The sequence below is a fragment of the Aphelocoma coerulescens genome, chromosome 4 (assembly GCF_041296385.1).
Source record: "Aphelocoma coerulescens isolate FSJ_1873_10779 chromosome 4, UR_Acoe_1.0, whole genome shotgun sequence".
Lineage (NCBI taxonomy): Eukaryota > Metazoa > Chordata > Aves > Passeriformes > Corvidae > Aphelocoma > Aphelocoma coerulescens.
In genome coordinates, this window is record NC_091017.1 from 53,111,343 (window position 1) to 53,130,575 (window position 19,233).

General features: G+C 36.6%; 1 protein-coding gene across 1 annotated transcript in view; it reads left to right on the forward strand.

Moving 5' to 3' along the window:
- NFXL1 (nuclear transcription factor, X-box binding like 1) overlaps window positions 1–19,233 on the forward strand; it is a 49,261-nt gene that overhangs the window by 22,776 nt on the left and 7,252 nt on the right. The window contains exons 16-20 of the mRNA XM_069014176.1: window positions 2,042–2,182; window positions 4,663–4,829; window positions 5,610–5,679; window positions 13,120–13,224; window positions 14,442–14,528. Coding sequence (XP_068870277.1) covers window positions 2,042–2,182; window positions 4,663–4,829; window positions 5,610–5,679; window positions 13,120–13,224; window positions 14,442–14,528 — 570 coding nt within the window. The remainder of the gene's footprint in view (window positions 1–2,041; window positions 2,183–4,662; window positions 4,830–5,609; window positions 5,680–13,119; window positions 13,225–14,441; window positions 14,529–19,233) is intronic.

The window sequence follows — 19,233 nt, forward strand, 5'->3', positions numbered from 1 at the left end:
CACCCTAGAGCTAATTACTACCATTGCCCTGATCTGCTGTCACTACCTGAGCCACAGCAGAACCAGTAGTCATAAAAAACTGAGTGGCAATGGGTGAGCATGAAAAGGTAGAGAAGTGGGTGGATTGTAATGTTTAATACATATTTTCTTTCATTCTTTTACCTTTCAATGTCCTTTGACTACTTAGATTGATACTGAAAGGATTTTGTGCTCTGAGGAGGGAGATGGAGGAGGATGTGAAGGGGTTAGGATATTGGGCACATTAAAAGCTTTGGTAATTGGTATGAGCATTCTGGGTATAGTACTATTCTCTGCTTCTTTTTATTAGGCCTTTTGCTTGCTGGCTTTTCTTCCTTTGGTCACCAGAAACACCCATCAGAGATAGAGTAGGGTGTTTGCAAGGGGCAGTAGGAGCCAGGAGTTCAGACAATGTGGTTGTTGTATCAGTGCTTTAGCCAGCATTGGCTTCAGCTCTGACATAGGGATGTGAAAGTGGTTGGATGCGGTAGCCTCAAGGTTTTCTCCTGTGTATGCCGTGCGTGATGCTCAGCCTGCCGTGCAGACTTCTGTTCAGCCTTTGTGAGTCAGGATGATAAGAGGAGTTCAGAAGCCTTGTGAATGAATTGGATTTTGCAGTGATGTGATGTGAAGTTGTATTTTTTGGGTGAAGCCCAGAGAAGTTTATATGGGCAGGTGGATTTAAATTGTACTTTGTGTGATTGAGGGATATCAACATGGACAGTGCTGAAGGGAGACTGTCCCTCACTGCCCTGTGGGGCCATCTCTCTTCTCTCTTTTCAGTTCCAGTGTTCACCTGTTTGTATGGCCAAGCCACTGTCAAAAGACAAACTTTTTTATATTGATTAATTTTCTTCCATTTTGATTATTTGAATCATCTTGCTGTAAAGAGAGATGTGTAGGACTTGTTCAGAGTGGTAGAAGTGTGCAGTGAGGACTGTACAGTCTGAAGAGAGAAAAGGAAGGAGTACCCTGCAAGCTGTTCAGGCAACTACAGTTGCAACATAAAATCACACCCTTAGTCTAGTCAAAGTGAGTTATGTCACATTAGCCTCTTGTATAATAACATCACAAATAGTTTGTTTTTCTCTGGGAAGTGATCATGAAATTAAAAAAAAAAATCAATTTTTTTGACAGCATCACAGAAAACTAATTTTTTCATATGAGTATTACATAATGGTTGGAAAATGCTAAAAGCGGGTTTCCTCTAATCCTTTTGTGGAAGGGACTTCTACTATTCAACTTCAGGCAAGTAACCTAGTTAGGAGTTTACACTGGTTTTGGTACCAATGAAGAGTAACAGCTTCTAAGTAGATGGTCTGAAGAGTACTGTGGAGTTCTGTTAACTGGAGTGTTGACCTCAAATTAGAAAGTAAAAATGTATCATAAGACATTAAAATCTTACTCCTGTTATGGAGCCATTTCTACTTTTCTTTACTTGTCCTGGGAGTTATATTTGATGTAGTCAGTATATGCTTTTTAGAATTTCTGGCTTGCAGATTGTTGTCTGTTTTTCAAACTGTAAAATATTTTGAGTTTATGATGTCCATAACACAATTAGCCTTGTGAAAGCAATCTGTAACTGTCTTCTGCAGTAATGGTAAAGCACCTTAGGAACCTGTAATGGAAGGCATGAGTGTAATTCAGAAAGACTGAACAAATGACACTAAAAGATTTGAGCGTATAATAGCCTTTCAAAAAAAAAGGGAAACTGTGCTGCAAAAGTTAGCTTGTTTAAGGAAGTGTGCTTTTTTTCCTTTTATCAGTGTAAAAAAAATTTGTATGGTTACATTGTTACACGGACAGGAACCCAAATGATACTTAAAAAAAAAATCAAATAGAATTTCACTGATGTTTTTTCTTTTACAAAGGTACTGGAGAACCAGAACTACTCTAATAATTCTTTGTGTCTCTGTGTGTGTGTGTATATATATATATATATATATATATCACACTACATATGTGTAATGTCTATATATATAACCCATCTGCATATCTATACTTATTTTTTTTTAACTTTCAGGTTAGTCCGTTACCATGTCACTCTGCACATCCCTACTCATGTAAGAGATTTTGTGGGCAGCTTCTTGACTGTCAGAATCATACCTGTATGAGAGAATGTCATCATGTTACTAAATTGAACAGTAGTGCAGATGGAAAGAAGGTAGGTTAATTTCCTTTTTGCTTTTGTTTTTATGTATTTTATGTGGATATGCTTCATCTTCAGTTTTACTTGGAAAATAAAGAATTTGCAGCTGGAAGATACAGATCTATTCCAGATCCCATTGGGAGACTTGCATGTGTGCTGTTCCCATTGATGCTGTGACAGTTAGCTAATCTATAGTCCTTAGACTCTAAATCTGAGACAATATTACATTTTTTGCAAATTCTGTAACTTTTTGGTTTGTGTTGACATTATTTCGATTTCATCAGAACCTTATTTAACAGGTTTCTTATAAAGTTACTTTTTTGTAATTGTCAAGATCAAGGGGAACTACTGATAATCCCTATATACAAATGCACTTGGCAATCTGCTGGGGAAACTATTTACTTAGGAGAGCTTGAATGGGTTGAGGAGGCTGGGAGACCTTTAGGAGAGCACTGGAAAGGTTGCAGAATTGCTGGAGACTTTTCAAAGTACTGGGATGATATATTCATGTTTATCAGTGTCTACTAGAAACTGTCATTTATGCAGTTAAGAAGTTGTAGGTGTTAACTGCTGAAGATAACATGAAATAAAAGTATAAAGCTCAAAATTGTTTGTTATGAGCAGCTGATGCCACATGTATATGTTTTGGGGTTTGAGAGTCATGATGATTTGGAGGAAACCAGCTTCTCAAGTTTTTTTTAAGCATTACTTTAGAAAAAGTTGCAACATGGGCAGTCTGGGCATTTAAAAAACACAGAAGCATTCAGTTGGGTACAAAGCAGAAATGTTATATTTTAACTAGCTGTTATATTTAACTAAAATAGCATAATATCCCTGTGAATTCCTGTCCTGGAAGTGGTGGTGTTGTCATCTAATAACTCTGTATTGTAGCTGTCACATTAATCTATTTATGATTGTGGAAATTTTGTCTGAGGAGTATGGGCTGTTAGTGCAACTGGTGGAACGGTAACTTACAGGAATAGAGTGACCTCAGTAAATAGTCAGAGTGACAGTTGAGCATCCCCAGTTATGACTAAGAGCCTGCCTGCCTGCTGCTTCAGTTAAGCCAATTAGAATGTGAATGAGTCAGGACTATTCCTAGCTCCATTTTAAATGAGACAATACATTCTCAGAAAAATGGGAGTCTATGTACCTGCAAAGTATGGGTAAATCTCATTTCTCAATTTTCTTCAATTCTTACAAACTCAAGTTGGTGTTGACCTTTAGCGCTTTTGTTCTGTTGTTTTGGTAGACTAAATGTAGTCAGGGCTGATTAAATTTCTAGCTTATATGTCTGAGTAGTGATTTTTATGTCTGGAATTTCAGTTTGTTCTGCCTGTTGTGTTAGAAAAATGTTGCAGAAAGGCCAGCTGCTTGCTTTTACCTAAGGTTACATGTTATATGACAGTTTTCTAAATGGTTTTAGTTGCTGTTGTTTTTCTTAGATTTGAATTTTTGTGAGTTAAGTTTTGTAAACAATCATTGTACAAAGGTTTCTTTTTAAACTTAAGCAAAAATAGAAGCTATAGAAGCAGAAGGAAAGGGGACTGGGGAAAAACTATTAAAAACTTAAAATTCTTATGCTCCAATTTTGAACAGCGTAATGTGAAACATTGGCGTGAATAGTTCTATTGGGGAAGCTTTGTGTAGCTTCATTCTTGGATAAATTGGCTTTACTTTGGCTGACTTCTTGGAAACTGAACATTTGAATGTGATAGTGGGCCTTAAATATTATGCTGTGTAGGTTCAGTTGATAAATCATGTCAATCCACGTGGATGTATTTGATTGCAGACTGGGGTTCTGGAAGTGTGAAGAATAGGAGTAGAAATGAAGCTTTATTTACTGTGCTGAGATGTTCATCACTTTGTGCCGATGATTGTATCAGCTGGAATGAGAGAGACATCACAGCTCTGATAGACTTGTGTAGCCTGTGGAGTAGAAGCAGCACCTTAGGCAGCTCCTAGGTTATACCCAAGTTAATAATCCTTTTTGAAAGAGTATACAGATTATTACATCTGTATGGAAATGGAATGACTTAAAGTTTGCTTCTTAAAATCAAGCAAACCAATCTCTCCACCCCTGTATTGGAGAGTAGTAAGTACTCAATGACTCAAGCATTACAGTAACATAGTGAGTGGGATAAGTTAGTTTTGAATATAAAATAACTTCTTTTTCTAACAATTTTCCTTGGAGAGTTAACAGGGGTTTTGGTCCTTTTCCAAAGCACTAATATTAAGGAGGTTCTTTTATGCCCAGGATGGAAAATAGAATTCTCTTTGACTGACAAACACTGGCATTTCTGGTTTTCTCTTAAAAAACATATTTTAATAATTACTCTTGCTTGGGAAATACCTTACTGAATAGCTTGATTCCCATAGTAAAAACTACGTTTGGGAAAAACCCTAACTCTTTCTTGTATATAAAAGGTCATTAGTGAAGCCTCACAAAACAAATATTTGGTACTTTCTTTAGTACTTTGTTTTTATTTTGTTAGGCAGGTCCAGAATGTTTACAGTGTGAAGAGGAGTGCACCAAGCCCCGGCCAGCTGGTTGTCCTCACCGATGTGTTTTGCCCTGTCATCCTGGGGATTGCCCATCATGTCTCCAGATGCTTAAAATAAAGTGTCACTGCAAACTATCAGTACTGTATATCGAATGCTTGTATGTATCAGAACACAGCCCAGCTTTTCATTTGAATGCTGTTAACTGGAAATAATTTGAAATGTCTGGGGATGGGAACTACTCTTATGGCAATTTATAAAATTTCTCTTGATTATAATTTCTAAGATAATGTTTTTTCTATTTAAATTTGCACGTATTTTATTAGGTATTACTACTAGAATTGCTAAAAATGCATGGAGTCTTATGACCAGAAATTGTTTTTATAATACAGACAATTCTTTGAATTACACAAATATATAGTCATCTATATAACATTTATTCTGTATGTGTTTCTTTTAGAGTATGTGAAGAAGAATTTTAAACAAGTATTAGAATTAATGCAGTTAGTGTAAAAGGTCTTTGTCCTGCAGTTCATGCCCTTCAATTTCTAGCTGTTTTAATTGAAAAACTGCTTAGTAACCGTTTCTACACCTTTTTAATCGTTTGCATGTGTGTGGATAGAGGGTAAGCTAGACTTTACAAAATGTAAGATGGAACTTGGGGATTGTTCTGAAAATATTCATCATATGGAAGTATGTTTTTCTTTGTTGATTTCCTTTAAAGTACCTCAAGTCCTCCAAGTTTATGTGGGTTTGTCTGTGCAATAGGGCTGTTTGTATTAGTCACTCAGGATGTGGACAAATGAGTCCACTTTTCTTTGTAGTGAAATATACTGAAAGTATAATATATATATATATAATATAATACCCTTAACTGTATTGACTTTTGTTGTTTTTAAATTGGAATTTTTTTAACACAAATACATCTTTCCTTTTACAGAAAACTAACATGTGCTGATTTAAAAGAAAAGGAGCTTCTTATTTCCTGTAAAAATCAGTGTCCAAAAGAGGTAAGCCATATTAACAAAAGAAATGCTTGAGTTGATGGCTCTGTGGAATTCTCTGAATATAGGCCAAGCAAACTAGAGAAGGTTAGTCTAAATGAAATTGTTAAATGATAGATGTGAAGGTAGTTAGTGACCCATACTTGAAAGGACATGTATTAATGTATTACTGCCAACCAGGAGGGTTATATTAAAGGAACAGAGGTTTGTCTCCAAGGCACTAATGGCTTGAATGTTTAAGCAGGTGAGGTTGAATGTGGAAGAGTATGTCCTCTCACATGGTTTAAAAACTGGTCATCAGTTTATATCTCAGAAATAGTAGGATGTTGTTTGATTAGGAAGAATGCTGGGAATTGTGCTTGCTATTCTCATGTAAGTGCAGGTTTAGAATCTCTAACTGCAACAATTTGGGGGATAAGGGGTTTTATACTTAATAAATGACATGAGCTAGTAATGCCCTGGTGTGTTAGTGAAATATATGTTAAGTAGTATAAAATAGAAGACAAGCCAGTTAGTCTCTCTACTGTGTCTGGGTACATCTAAAGGTTTGCTGTGAAGCAGAGAAGGATAACATCCTTACTACATGATGCTTAGTCTATGAGCCAATAGCATCAGTAAAGAAGATTCCTGTTGAATACTACATTTGAGTAATAGTTTGTGGAACAGGGCAGGAACTGGTTGGAGAAGCTACCAGGTTTTCATCAGCAGCAGCTTGGACGTGTTTCAAGATTTCTCTTACAGCAGTTTTACCCACAACTACACGTGTGGGATGGGCCAAAGGACTTTGTCCTTGTCCCTCCCAATGCTGTGGCTGTGTGCTGCTTGTGTGCTTTCAGAAATCCTTGCATTACTTACTATTTTATGTTTGTTCCTTAGTTGTCATTAACTGTGCTGAGAGGGTCATTAACTGTCATTAACTCCATTTCTGGATGGTTAGAAAATGTGGGAAGTGGAAGCAGGAATTTCATTATCATCCAGTGTCAGAAACTTCAAATATGAATCCTTGTCTATATTAGAAAACTTTTTTTTTTATTTTGAGTAAATACAAAAATTTACTTACTGCTGCTTTCCCAACAGTGTCTATTCCTCTGCTTTTCAGACAAGATTGTGTTAACCCCAACAGGAAAGCTGTGCTCTGTACATACTTGTGTCTTCTGCTTTTTGCCCTTGTAGGTGCCTATTGATTAATTTTTTTTTCTGTAAATGAACATGCCTGTCAGAATTTTCTCATCTGGATGTCTGAAAGCTCTCTTCCTGGTGGGGGAACACTTTGGGATATTATTTAATTGTTCATTTACCTCTTAATTTTGTCCTTTCATGTCCCTCTCTGTTACTTTGGTTTTATTTGCTCCAAGACTTCCTTCTCTGTATTTTCAAGAGTGCTTTAATCCCTTATCACGAACTGTATGTTTTGTACTTCAGCTTCTCTTCAAATAATTTTTTCCCCACAGCTCATCTTTGACTTTGATTATTGTAACTGCTACGATTTTTCTGAATGTATTCCCCAGACTTAGTCTGGGATTTAAAATCCACCTAGCAGTGGTCCCAAACTCTAGCTTACAGTTCAGAATTGCCCTGTTCCACAGATGATGTCTTTTTTACTTAATTTGGTGGGATGTGAGGTAAAGAATATGACAATAGAATTTACGTTATTTTTATAAAGCTTTAACTTAGTTCTAAAACTCTTACTCCTATAAATGGTTTGGAAGATAAGATTTTTTGCAGCTTCTGCTATCCAGAGAATTAGTATAATTGATGTAAAAATGCATGTTCTTCCTTTCCTGTGATGCTAGCTCTAGCTCTTACTGTCGTTCATGAAATACAGAAGTTATTAGTACCTTCTTGCTTCAGGTAGTTCATATCTTTGTGTTACAGTTCCTCCTACTTTTCTTCAGATCCTTCTTTGGTAACTACATGTGTAATGTATGGGGTTTTTACCATTTTTTTGTCTAAAAAATCTGTTCCCATTTCTCTGAATACTGAACAGTTCTAGGGATGCTTTGTCTGTTTCTGTTTTATAAACAAAATATATCTCTGCAGCTTTGAGAAAATTAGCTAGCAATATCATTATACAAATTATACTGATAGCTCTCTTTTAAGGGATTCATTGATAAACACAATTTGAAGGAGCAGCCTTAACGGACACCACCCTGCCACTCCCACCACCTCCTCTCCCCAGCAAACATAGGCCAAGCCCATTTTCTTGTTTGTAAGTTTTTGTGTCATGAAACAAGAACTTACAAACGACTTGGCCAGAGATAAGATGGATAAGACTACTGAATTTAGAGCATTTGAAGATTGCAAATCTAAAATGTCTGCCCAAAACTAATTTGGAAGTGTATTTGTATGTAATTCTGGAAGCGTCAAGTAAATTTCAAATTAGTTTTTTATGAGACTTTTCTTATTCAGTGTCAGAAGCTGACCGAGTCATTCGCAGAGCTCAATGACATTGATGATTGCTATAAATCAGTGTGCACTACCACTCCTAGCTTACCATAGCACAACTTAGGTTCAATAGAATGCAGCATTTTACTGCAGTTGTTGTTTTGAGATGTTTTTGGTTAATGGAAATTGCAGTAGACAGTATGCTACCATATTTCTTTTACAGTTGCCATGGTACATTTGGGGATAAAGAAAACTAGTTATATTGTCTGGTCCTTTGGAAAAATACTACAGAAACTTGAAAAACTTGAGGAGGTTCATGCTTTTCTTTTGGCTATCGCAGTATAAAACTAAAAATGTGACTTCCAGCATTACATAGCACAGCTCATATTTCCTTTCTGCTTTAGGGAGAAGCAGTTTCTTTAATCCTGCCACAGCTGTTATATATGAGATATTTTAATTAAAAAGTTAATTCTCTTGTTTGGTAATAATAACGAGATCCTGTTGAAGGAAATTTAACTTCTTTTTTTTTTCTTAACCAGGGTGATTAAATTCTTATGATCATGCTTGCAGATGTTTTGAAACAATTCTTATGTAGAATATTGAAGTCTGTCAGTTTTCATTGTTTATGTTTTCCTGTCAGTGTTTGTGAATCTGTATTTAACACTTTATTCCATGTAGTTAGTATTTTTTGACAAAACAGCCATACTTTGTAGTGCACTCTGCTTTTGTTTTGATGTGAAATATGGGACCCCATTATGATAAATTTAGTTTAACATGATGTGCAGTAGGACAATGTAATTTTTTCCCCTTGAGCTCGGCACTGGTGAGGCCACACCCAGAATCCTGTGTTCAGTTTTGGGCTCCTCACTATGAGAAAGACACTGAGGTGCTGGAGCGAGTCCAGAGAAGGGTGACATTGCTGGTGAACGGTCTGGAGCACAAGTCCTGTGAGGAGTGGCTGAGGGAGCTGGGGGTGTTTAGCCTGGAGAAGAGGAGGTTCAGGAGGGACCTGATCACTCTCCTGTGTGAAAGGAGTTTGTAGAGAGGTGGGGATTGGTCTCTTTTCACACAAATGACAGTAGAAGAGGAAATGGCCTCAAGTTGCGCCGGTGGAGGTTTAGATTGGATATCGAGAAAAATGTCTTCACAGGTGGTCAAGCATTGTGCTAGGGTGCCCAGGGAAGTGGAAAATGGTAGAGTCACCATCCTTGGAAGTGTTCAAAAAAATGTGTGGATGTGGCACTTGGGGACATGCTTTAGTGGTTAACTTGGTAGCGTCAGGTTAAGGGACCCAGTGATCTTAAAAGTCTTTTGCAACCTTAACAATTCTGTGATTCTATAAATTTTAAAAGTATGCATATGTTTTTGGGCTTTTTAATACATTAAATTAATTAAACATTCTGGAAATAATATTTAATTCTGCAAACACACTGCAAATGTATGTGAATTACAAAAATTTAGTTTTGTCTTTGGAAGTGGTAAAATTCTCTTTTGTACTTACCTTTTGGCATTGCTGCTCAAAAGTGCTATTTTCTTTAGTACCAGGGTATTTTCTTTATTATCAGATGTGTATTAACAGGTTGTGTTAATTACCTTCTGTTGGAATTCACTTAAGCCTCCATAAGTCTTGATGGAGTTTATCATCTTCTGGTATAATGTTAAGATTTAAATGCACTGCATATAGGAAAAGTATTTGTAGGACATTTTCTGTTTTGGTTTTTTTTTCAGAGCTGTGGGTTAAATCCCTTCTTTTAATGGCTTTGCCATCTCAAACATAAAGCATGTTCAATTAGGGCTTCAGTCCAGAAGCTATTGACAAGAGATCTTGTATGGTAGAAAAGGATCTAAAGGGGGCACACACTTTCTGTTTTAGCACTGAGTAGTTCAGCATGGACACTTAAAAAGAAGCAAAAAAAAAATCCTTTCCCATTACATTCTTTATCCAGCAGAAGCAGCAGAATGATTGCTTTTGTTTTCTGAGATCATGGGGAAGTGTTGTTTTGCCACTTACTTCAGAGCTTCTCTTGGTATTCTTTTTAGTGTTGGTTTTGCAGTGAAGGGAGTAAGAAGAAACTTCCCTGCACAGAGATATAGGACAAGAAAAAAGCTGTCAGGGAAACATTTGCTTTTCAGTATTGGATTAAACATACTCCTGTGCTATAAATATTTTGGTCTAATGGTGTCTATGAATTTTATTGCAGTAGAACTTAGAGGTCAAGGTGAGGGTTACTGACTTGAATTTGCAGCTCTGGTATGTCAGTTAGGACATGACTGTTTGGGCTTTGAGACTATTAATGAAAATGTTCCTAATTACTATGGAAGAGTAATCTGGAAGTAATAGTTCTAGCCATGGCTTGTTCTGGCCAGCATGAGGTGACTTGCAGGTGAGACTAGATAGAGTTATTGTGTATGATGCTCTTGTGTAGGGAGCCAGGAGATGGGCCCTCCTACTGCGCAGTGTTCATGCAGTAGCAAATTGGTTTTGCAGAGATTGTGATCACTTATGAGGAGACTCAGCCATTAGACTCCGTGTTCTGGGTGGTACTCTGACCTTGGTAGTGTACAAGGCTTAGACAAGCTTCTCCCCTCATATTTTCAAAATGAGGCAAAATAATTTTTGTATTTCAGGGAAAAATATTTGCTGATGATCAGTAGTGCTTGAAAAAAACTAAGTTCCTTCTTTGATAAGGTGACCAATTTATGTATTTTTCCCTCCAGATAAAATGAATAGATGAGATCTGCTGCATAAGGCATCAGCAGAGTGAGTCAGTCAATGCCACTTAGTGAGTATCTAGTTCAGATACAACAGAGGGTTAATAAAAGCATGAAGGTGGCTAAAGGAAACAACTGTATTTGATTATCTTTTGAAAAAACCACCCAACTCCCTCCCCCAAAACAACAGCAAAACTAAAAAAAAAAATTGGAGCAAGAGATATTAACAGTAAGGAAGATTTCCCAAGGACTGAACTGACACTTGACTTTGCATTGTTTTCAGTAATGACCTTGGCACCAAAACCATTGTCATTTTCTGATGAAAAGTTGTAGGGTGTTGTCAGTGTATGAGAATTGAGGAAGTACATCTGTAGAACACATGTATTGGGGCCATGTTATTCAGTACAGAAAAAAACCCCCAGTAAGACCATGCATGTGAAACTAATAATAAGCTCCCAGGAAACAGCAGATATTCTTATTTTTCACAGCATGATTAGCTGGAGAGAAATGCAATGAGAGCTGAAGATGTTTTGGGGAAGGTACTCTACTAAGAATGAGGTGCAATTAAGGCATTGTACAAAGTCCTTCCTGCTGAGATGTCATTTGAAATATTACATGCAATTCTGGCTATGTACTCAAGAAACATTGATTTAACATGGTTGAAATTCATTTAAGGGAATACTATGGTGATAAAGAGCCTTTTAAGAAAAGACAGAAATACTTCAATATGAGGATAAGAAGTGCGGCTTAGACTAGCTAGAACAAATGTAGGAAACTCAAAAAAAGCTCTTGCATCTTGTAGTGAGCTCCTGGAGCACTCTCCTTAGTGAAGCAGTGGAATAGGGTCAGAATGAGGGGACTGTTTTCACAGTAAGCTTTCATCCAGACCTGGAAGGATATAGGAGGTAGGTATGGGCCTGTGGGAGGACTGGATTTCAGGACTGAACATGATGACTTAAAGGTTCCTTCTAGTCCTGTATGAAATGTGCTGAAACAGTAACTAAAAAACTGAGCCAAAACCATGAAGTATCTATAATAGCTTGTGACTGTTGTGGACATGAAGACAGGTATGTGTGTTCCATAATTTTAGTCAGAAAGATTCATGTTCTGTTTAGGTATATGTTTCATGATACTAGCTCTGATGTTGTGCCAGTTCCAATGGACTTCTGAGAATGTAGATTTACTAATCAAAGTGTACCCACCTGGGTCTGATACTTACTATTCTCATTCTTGTGGATTAAGTGATGTAGTATGTATACATTTTGGATTTTTAATAAATGTGGAAAATGTATCTTAAAATTGTATGTCTTAGAGCATTTTCCAATTTGTGTTAATCCCTTGGTGAGAGTGAAGAGGTGAAATTTCACTTTTAATAAAGAACACTGCCTAATGCTATTTTAAGTAGTTGGGGGATTTAAAGCTCTCTGTAAGTAAATTGCTTAGATCTTTTCTGTGAGGTTCCACCTTCAGTTATTATTGGGTTATTGGGTTATGTAGTTGAAAATGAAAAACTGTTACTGTGAAGACTTCTTACGGGCATGTGTGTGAGCAAGGAGTATTTTTAGTCAAGTTCTTAACAAGGAAAAAAAATTGTTTACTTTCTTGACATATTTTATTTAATATAATGCTGGGAGCACTGCTACATTCTTATCAGTCAGCATACTTAAATTACTGACTTAATTCTTATACAGTAAATGAATGATAATATTTTCTCTGTAAGTTAAAAAGTGCACTGGCAGTAAAAAAAAGTCTTTATCTTTCAGATGGCAGAAGTGGGATAATCTGCAAAATGCAGAAATTTAGGATTTTCTGAGATTGTTTTGGACATGATAAGAATTTTGGTGACCTTTGCTTGACTTTTGCATAGTTCTGATGCTGCTTGCATAAAAGATTTTTTCTGTGGTATTTCTGCTTCTGATTCTTTCCTCTTTCTTTTGTTGCTCTGTCTAGTCTACAAGTAGCTAATCTACAGTACACTTAATTTCAGTTTTCAGGGGTTTTTTGCCTTATCTATTTGTATTCCCCCAGCATAGAAATAGCTAGGGTGATTGTTGTATACGTTACTATGGAAATTACTGTTCTTGAAACATGGGAAAGGAGAAAATGTCTTCTAATAAAGCTGTGCCAATAAAAGAGAAATCGTCCTACAGGAATTGAAAATCAGTAAATAAGAAGCAAACATTTCCTGCCCCCCAAAAAGAAAAGAAAAACCAATTATTTCACAAGTGAAAAGAATGATTAATTGAGTGTTAAAAGGCTAGGTCTGAAATAAAACCGATTCATAGATTCTTGGTAATTTTACAGTGTTTTATTGATGCAGGAGTTTTATTTGTGTTTTGTTCTTTACAGCTGCCCTGTGGTCATCGGTGTAAAGAGATTTGCCATCCAGGTAGCTGTCCTCTTAACTGCAGCCAGAAGGTTAAATTGCGATGTCTCTGTAAGAGACTGAAAAAGGTAAATTTTTAAGTTGCAGTTTTTGAAGGATGTCTATTCTTTCCATGTTCCTGGGCTTGTATGGATGGATTATGTGGATGCTGCAGATTGGAATAGGGCCAGTTACTATAGTAGAGCTGTAACAATTCACATCAGCTGAAGATCTGGGTTGCTGTATCAGAAGATTGACTGGAGAATATAAAATCTTGTTAATTCTAAAATACGTTAGCTGTCTGACTTACAATGGCTTTATCTTCATGCACACTTAAATTTTTGTAGTTTTGTGGGAAGAATACTCAGATGACCTGGAGTGATTTGAGAATAAAAATTACATTTTTTTGATGATACTGGGAAAATTTGCAGAAGTTGGTATTAGCACAGATGTTGTAAAACCTGAACTAATGTAATTAATTAAGGTTCCCTGCAAACCTAAAAGCAAGTACAGGCATCAGCATCCTTAGCTTCTAAAAAAGATAAGGACAAAGTAATGTAACAAGTTTACTTTAGATATACACTGTTATGAGGGGAACAACAGAAATTGATATGAAGTCTTGACAAATAATAATGTCTTAATGAAAAAAACCCCATGATCTTTCTTAATTAAAATCTTCTGGACCCAGTTAACTTCTGAGCCTTCCAGCATGTTGCAGTTCCCCAGAGTCCTCAGGTTCTCCAAAATATATGTTGTGCTTCCCGATTGCAGGTGGGGTGCTCAGCAGGAGAAAAGATGACATATACAGAACAAGTGCTTAAAATTGATCAGCCTCTGCTTACAGATAATTACTTTGTTTTTTTTTTAAATTTCTTCAATACTAGGAGAAGGGGAGAAAGCATGAGTGAGAATTACTTAATTCCCCCCCCTCCACCCATGACCAGACTTTGTCCTGTAATCTGAGCCAGTTAAGATAATGTATATGAAATTCCTGAGACTCTTTCTGCCCGAGGTTCAGAAGGTTATCTTAACTTGTCTAAGGCAAATAAATGAGTGAAGAAGAGAAAAATTAAACTGGACTATTGATTTTTTTCTTCCATTTAGCTTAGCTTATTAGAAAGAAGGAAAATAAAAAAGGACAATTTAATACATAATTACAGATTCAAGTAACAATCAGTCATTAGCTTTAGTTTATATGTAAAACCAGTGTTTTACTAAATAAGAAAGTTTTATTATTTTCATAAAGAAGTTGACATCTAAAATCTTATATGGGGAAATGATTATAAAAGACAAATTATATTAACAGGAAGTACAGTGTAGCAAGATACAAGAAGGCCAAGTTTCACTGGAATGCGATGCGTTATGCAAGGAAATGAAGCGGAAAGCATATGAGGTAATGTATCCATTGTAGCTATAATTTCTTCTCAGAGTTTCAAGAAAAGTAGAAAAAAGAACACATTATTTTTCAAGGCAGTACCTGTAGAAATGCAACATAAATGGATGTGCTGTTGAATAGTAGCTATTTTTCCAGACTTGAATTTATGAATGGTGTTAATTAACTCAAATACTATTTTAAAACAGTATTATGTTATTTTCCTTTTTTTTTTCTTTAAATTGACTGGAATGTATTCTTTCCTCTTTCCCTGAGAACGAGTGATGATCAGTGATGATAAAATAGTCATTAATGCTGTAAGATTGGAGTCGGGCCTCTTCACAGAGCATTGTAAGATCTGTGTTTCCAGTGAAGATTTTGCAGCCATCAGTTGCTCAGATTGTCCAGTGTGGAGTATAATCCTGCCACATGGTATTAGTTATCCTCTACTGGAAGAACTGAGAATTTCCAGCAACTGCAAAATACTACTTAGGCTGCTGTAAACATGACTTCTCCCTCGCTCAGCAGTTCTGTGAAGTAAAGAATTTGCTCTGTGCTGTCACACAGAGAGACGGGATATGATCCTTGCTCTTATAAACCTTTTATAAAAACCTAAACAAAGAATTGATGCATAACTTATCAGGTAAGTATTAGATGTGATAAGCATACAACCCAAGAACTCAATGGGTAAAGCTGACAAGTCAGCTTCTGCTCAGGTTTTCAGGATTGATTGACAAGTTCTAACAAGTATCACACTGACCAAATCTTGCAACTTTGCAAGCAGGTTGAATGCTAAAACTCTTGGGATAGGCCTTTAGAAAATTCCAACCATAACAAACAGTTCCAGTAATGTGGCTGTTGTCAAGGCAGACATAAAAGCCACACTAGTCATAATCCATAGTCAAGAAAGATAGAAAGTTTTTTTTATTGTCTCTACTGCATTCTTATACCTCTTCACAATTGCTGTGGCCTAATTTAAGATTGGCTGTTTAGCAAACAATGACAAGGCTGTCTAACAAACAATGACCATTCAGGCAGTAAACAATCAGCTATACAAACAAAAGTATAGTTGCTACATATTATCCACAAGTTCTTCCTTGTACACTCTCAATGTCCCATAACAAGAACATCCTCCCCTTGTGTCCAGAACATCTTCTCTCATTGATATCTTCTTGACCTTCTCTGTGGGTTTCACTAAAATTGCAAAATTTCACTGTAATATTCTCACGGATAAATTCTGACTGGTTTCAGGTCTGATTCTGGGAGATTGTGAGTCCAGCTGTCAATCTCCTCAGGTCCCCTCTTTTTTTGTATTAAAAGGCAGCCTTTTTGACTTTTGCAGGGCCCTTTGCAAAAGACAATAAACACGGCACAATGAGCAGGATGCAAAAAATAATAGGATTAGACATCCAATTTTGAGCAGATTTTTGACCTATCCAGCAATTTGCTGATTGCCAAACAAACTATTGAGCCAATCAGATTCTGATTCTTCACGCAATTTTGACACACTTGTTTGTAATTCTTTAATGTGGGTGTGAATAGATTTTGAATGATCAGACAAATTCATACAACACATTCTATCGAAATCTTCACATCCGTGTCCATGTGCTAATAACAAAAAATCAATGGCAGCTCTATTTTGCAGTGTAGCATGCTTTACCAAACCAACATCTGTTAATAATCCGGCTCAAGCAAGCGAAGTAGCGTTAGTTTGCCAAGCTAACCAACATCCTAACTTGTTTAACAGTCTCAATGCTTTAGCAGGTGCTATTTGTGAAGAAAGTTAGGAAACAGCCCATTGGGTACTTGATGGCCAAAATTTGGTGTTGTCATTGCAATCAGGGGCAAATGCTGTGGAAACACAAGCGTATACACATCTCCAAGTGACAGGGTCCCAGGGGCCTTCCCACTAGCTGGTAAACAAATTTCTTACCCATACTTTAGCTCGAGGCAAATGTTTTTTCACTGGTGGACTGCAAGGAATAAAAATGATTTAAAATTGAGGGATTGTTTGAATGAGTCAAGTGATTTATGGTATATACAGCTTTTAAAAGTCTGGACTGTGGGGTTTCCCCTTGCATTCTCCCTTTTTGTTCTTCTAGAACAGTTTTAAGTGTGTGATGAGCATGTTCAACAACAGCTTCACTAGTGGGAGAATGAGGAATATTAAATTTGTGAGAGATGCCTCAAAAACATAAAAAATTTTTAATTTTCTGAGAGGTGTAGGCTGGCCTATTGTCAGTTTTCACACTGGTGAGGTATGGCAGGTATGCCCAAAGCAGCAAAGGCTTGCTGCCAGTGCAAAATGACATCATGGGCTTTTTCTTCAGCATAAGCAGAAGCCCATATAACAGAGGAAAGGGTGTCAATAGATACATGTACAGATTTAAAACTACTAAATTTTGAAATGTGTGTAACATTAGTCTGCTAAAGCTGTAGGGCTAAAATACTCTGGGTATTTACTTTTAAAGGTAAAGGTCTATTAAAGTTATGACAGTCTGGGCAGGCACTAACAATAGCACAAGCTTCTGTAGGTGTTAGTGAAAACTGTTTACACAATGTGTGTACATTTTGATGAAAAAAGGTGTGAGATGTTTTAGCTTGGGCTAGTTTATTTGGCTAAGGAACTGCCCAAATAGGATTAGCTAATACATTAGCATGAGCATTACTTTTTGCAAGAAATTTTGGTGGGTTCGTATGGCTTTTAATATGCAAAACATAAAAAGGATACATGCGTTGCAAAACAGCTGTTTATAAAGCCTTTAGCAAAAGAAACAAATTAGCATTATTAACTTCTTTTAAAAGGGAATAATTTACTCGTTGTACAACATCTGCAACATAAGCTGAGTCAACAATTAGGTTAAAAGGTTCATTAAAATGATGAAAGGCCATAGTAACTGCTTTTAATTCGACTAATTGTGCGGATCTAGTACTGATTCTGGGAGATTGCCAGTCCAGCTGTCAATCTCCTCACAGTAAGAATGTGAGGATAAGTGCATAGGATATGGAGTCCTTCCCTAAAGCAGGGTGAACTTACAGTAAGACTGCATGAGCTGAGACCTAGCAGCATGTCTCAGTGTGGTGCAGGGTCAGTGCTGTTTGACTCCAGCAGATTCTACTACCAGTTTCTCACCCCAGTGTTGTAATCCACAGGGAGAAATGGTCTAATGCAGTGAGCAAATGGCTACAAGTTTCTCCTGCAAGCAATGCTACAGACATACTGGAAGGCATATCCTAGCTATGTGTACCTTCCTCACAGAAGAATGTGTATTTACTTGTTTTGGGGTTTTATATAAAGTAATGAAGTTTTATTTAAATTCTTTCTAGGCACCTTTTGTAGCCTATGTTGACGTACTTTGCAAATGACATACTAGGATGGTCTCCTATTATAGGCACTTGATGAAAGCAGTTTATTTATGTCTATTACTGTTCAAAGTGTTCAGACTGGAAAAAAAATTGTTGAAAACTGCAGACATTTACAAAGATAAATTAGTTTGCACATTTGCAAAACAGCCATTAATTTCTAAAACCAAAGTGCATTAATTCTTAATAAAACTTTTCATGTCTGGCACCTAGTGAGTAAGGATGTCTTACTCACTAGGTGCCTAGAAATTGAATGTCTTTTACTGTACATTTTATTAAAGAAATAGTTCTAGAAATGTTTTCCCATGCTGTGATTATAATGGTTAAGGTTCCCTTTATCTATGTGCATTATACCTATGTATCTTACACAAATATGACCACACCAGTGTTACAAGAAGCTTTTCTGCTGCTCTTTTCCACATTTGAAGGTCACTTCTTCTTTTGTAGCTGAAGTTTTGCCATTAGAAAGCAGTGAAAAATGAGGGGGCTCATTTTGCACACCAGACTTTCAGATTTCAGATAGCCAGGGTCCTTTACACACATTTCTAAAGAGACTCTGCCATTGTACCTAGATAAATGAAATTATCAACAGTGCTTTTATTTGATATGAGGTTTAGTAATTTAAAAACTTGTCTGAAAACCTGCAAATAGGACTGTGCTTTTGACCCTGACCTCAGTGCCAGCTGTTTGAGCTACAGTATGATAAAACATTCTCCTTAGTCATCAAAAGCTCTTGAATTGGAAATTATTTGTAACCAGCTCTACCTGTGCAAACAGTATTTAGTAAACTATTTCCATTGTTAGTATGCAAATCATCCAGCTACTAGGATCAAGATTTTTTTTTTCATTTCAAGTTATTAATAGGTTTTTACTTCTAACTTTTCTAAGGTAGTGATTCAGTAACTGCAATGCTAAAAGCCAAAAAAATGTATAAAAAGGGGGAGATACATAAACTTCCCCCATATACTCTTTCTGTTACTGCTATTACTTAGTGATTACTGACTGTGGGAACTTAATAGGATGAGATGGTGTCTTTCTGTCTAATGGCCTTTGTTGGATTTATCTCCTGTTAACATGCCTGGTTGTTTTTCAGTTGACATAAACTTTTGGCATCTACAAATGTCCTGTAGCACTGAAATTCTAGATTTACCCAAATACTCTGTGGGAGTAGAATACTTTCCTCTGTTGTGAGCCAACCTTCTGGTAAATTCATTTTATGCCTTTGCATTATGAAAAATAATTATTGATGTTTTATCCCAATTTGGCATCTGCACACTCCTCAGGATTTGGTGTCCTGTTATTCACCTGATGAATCCTAGTTATGGATCTCTTCAGATGGAGGCCACTCCATCCTGTTGTCTTT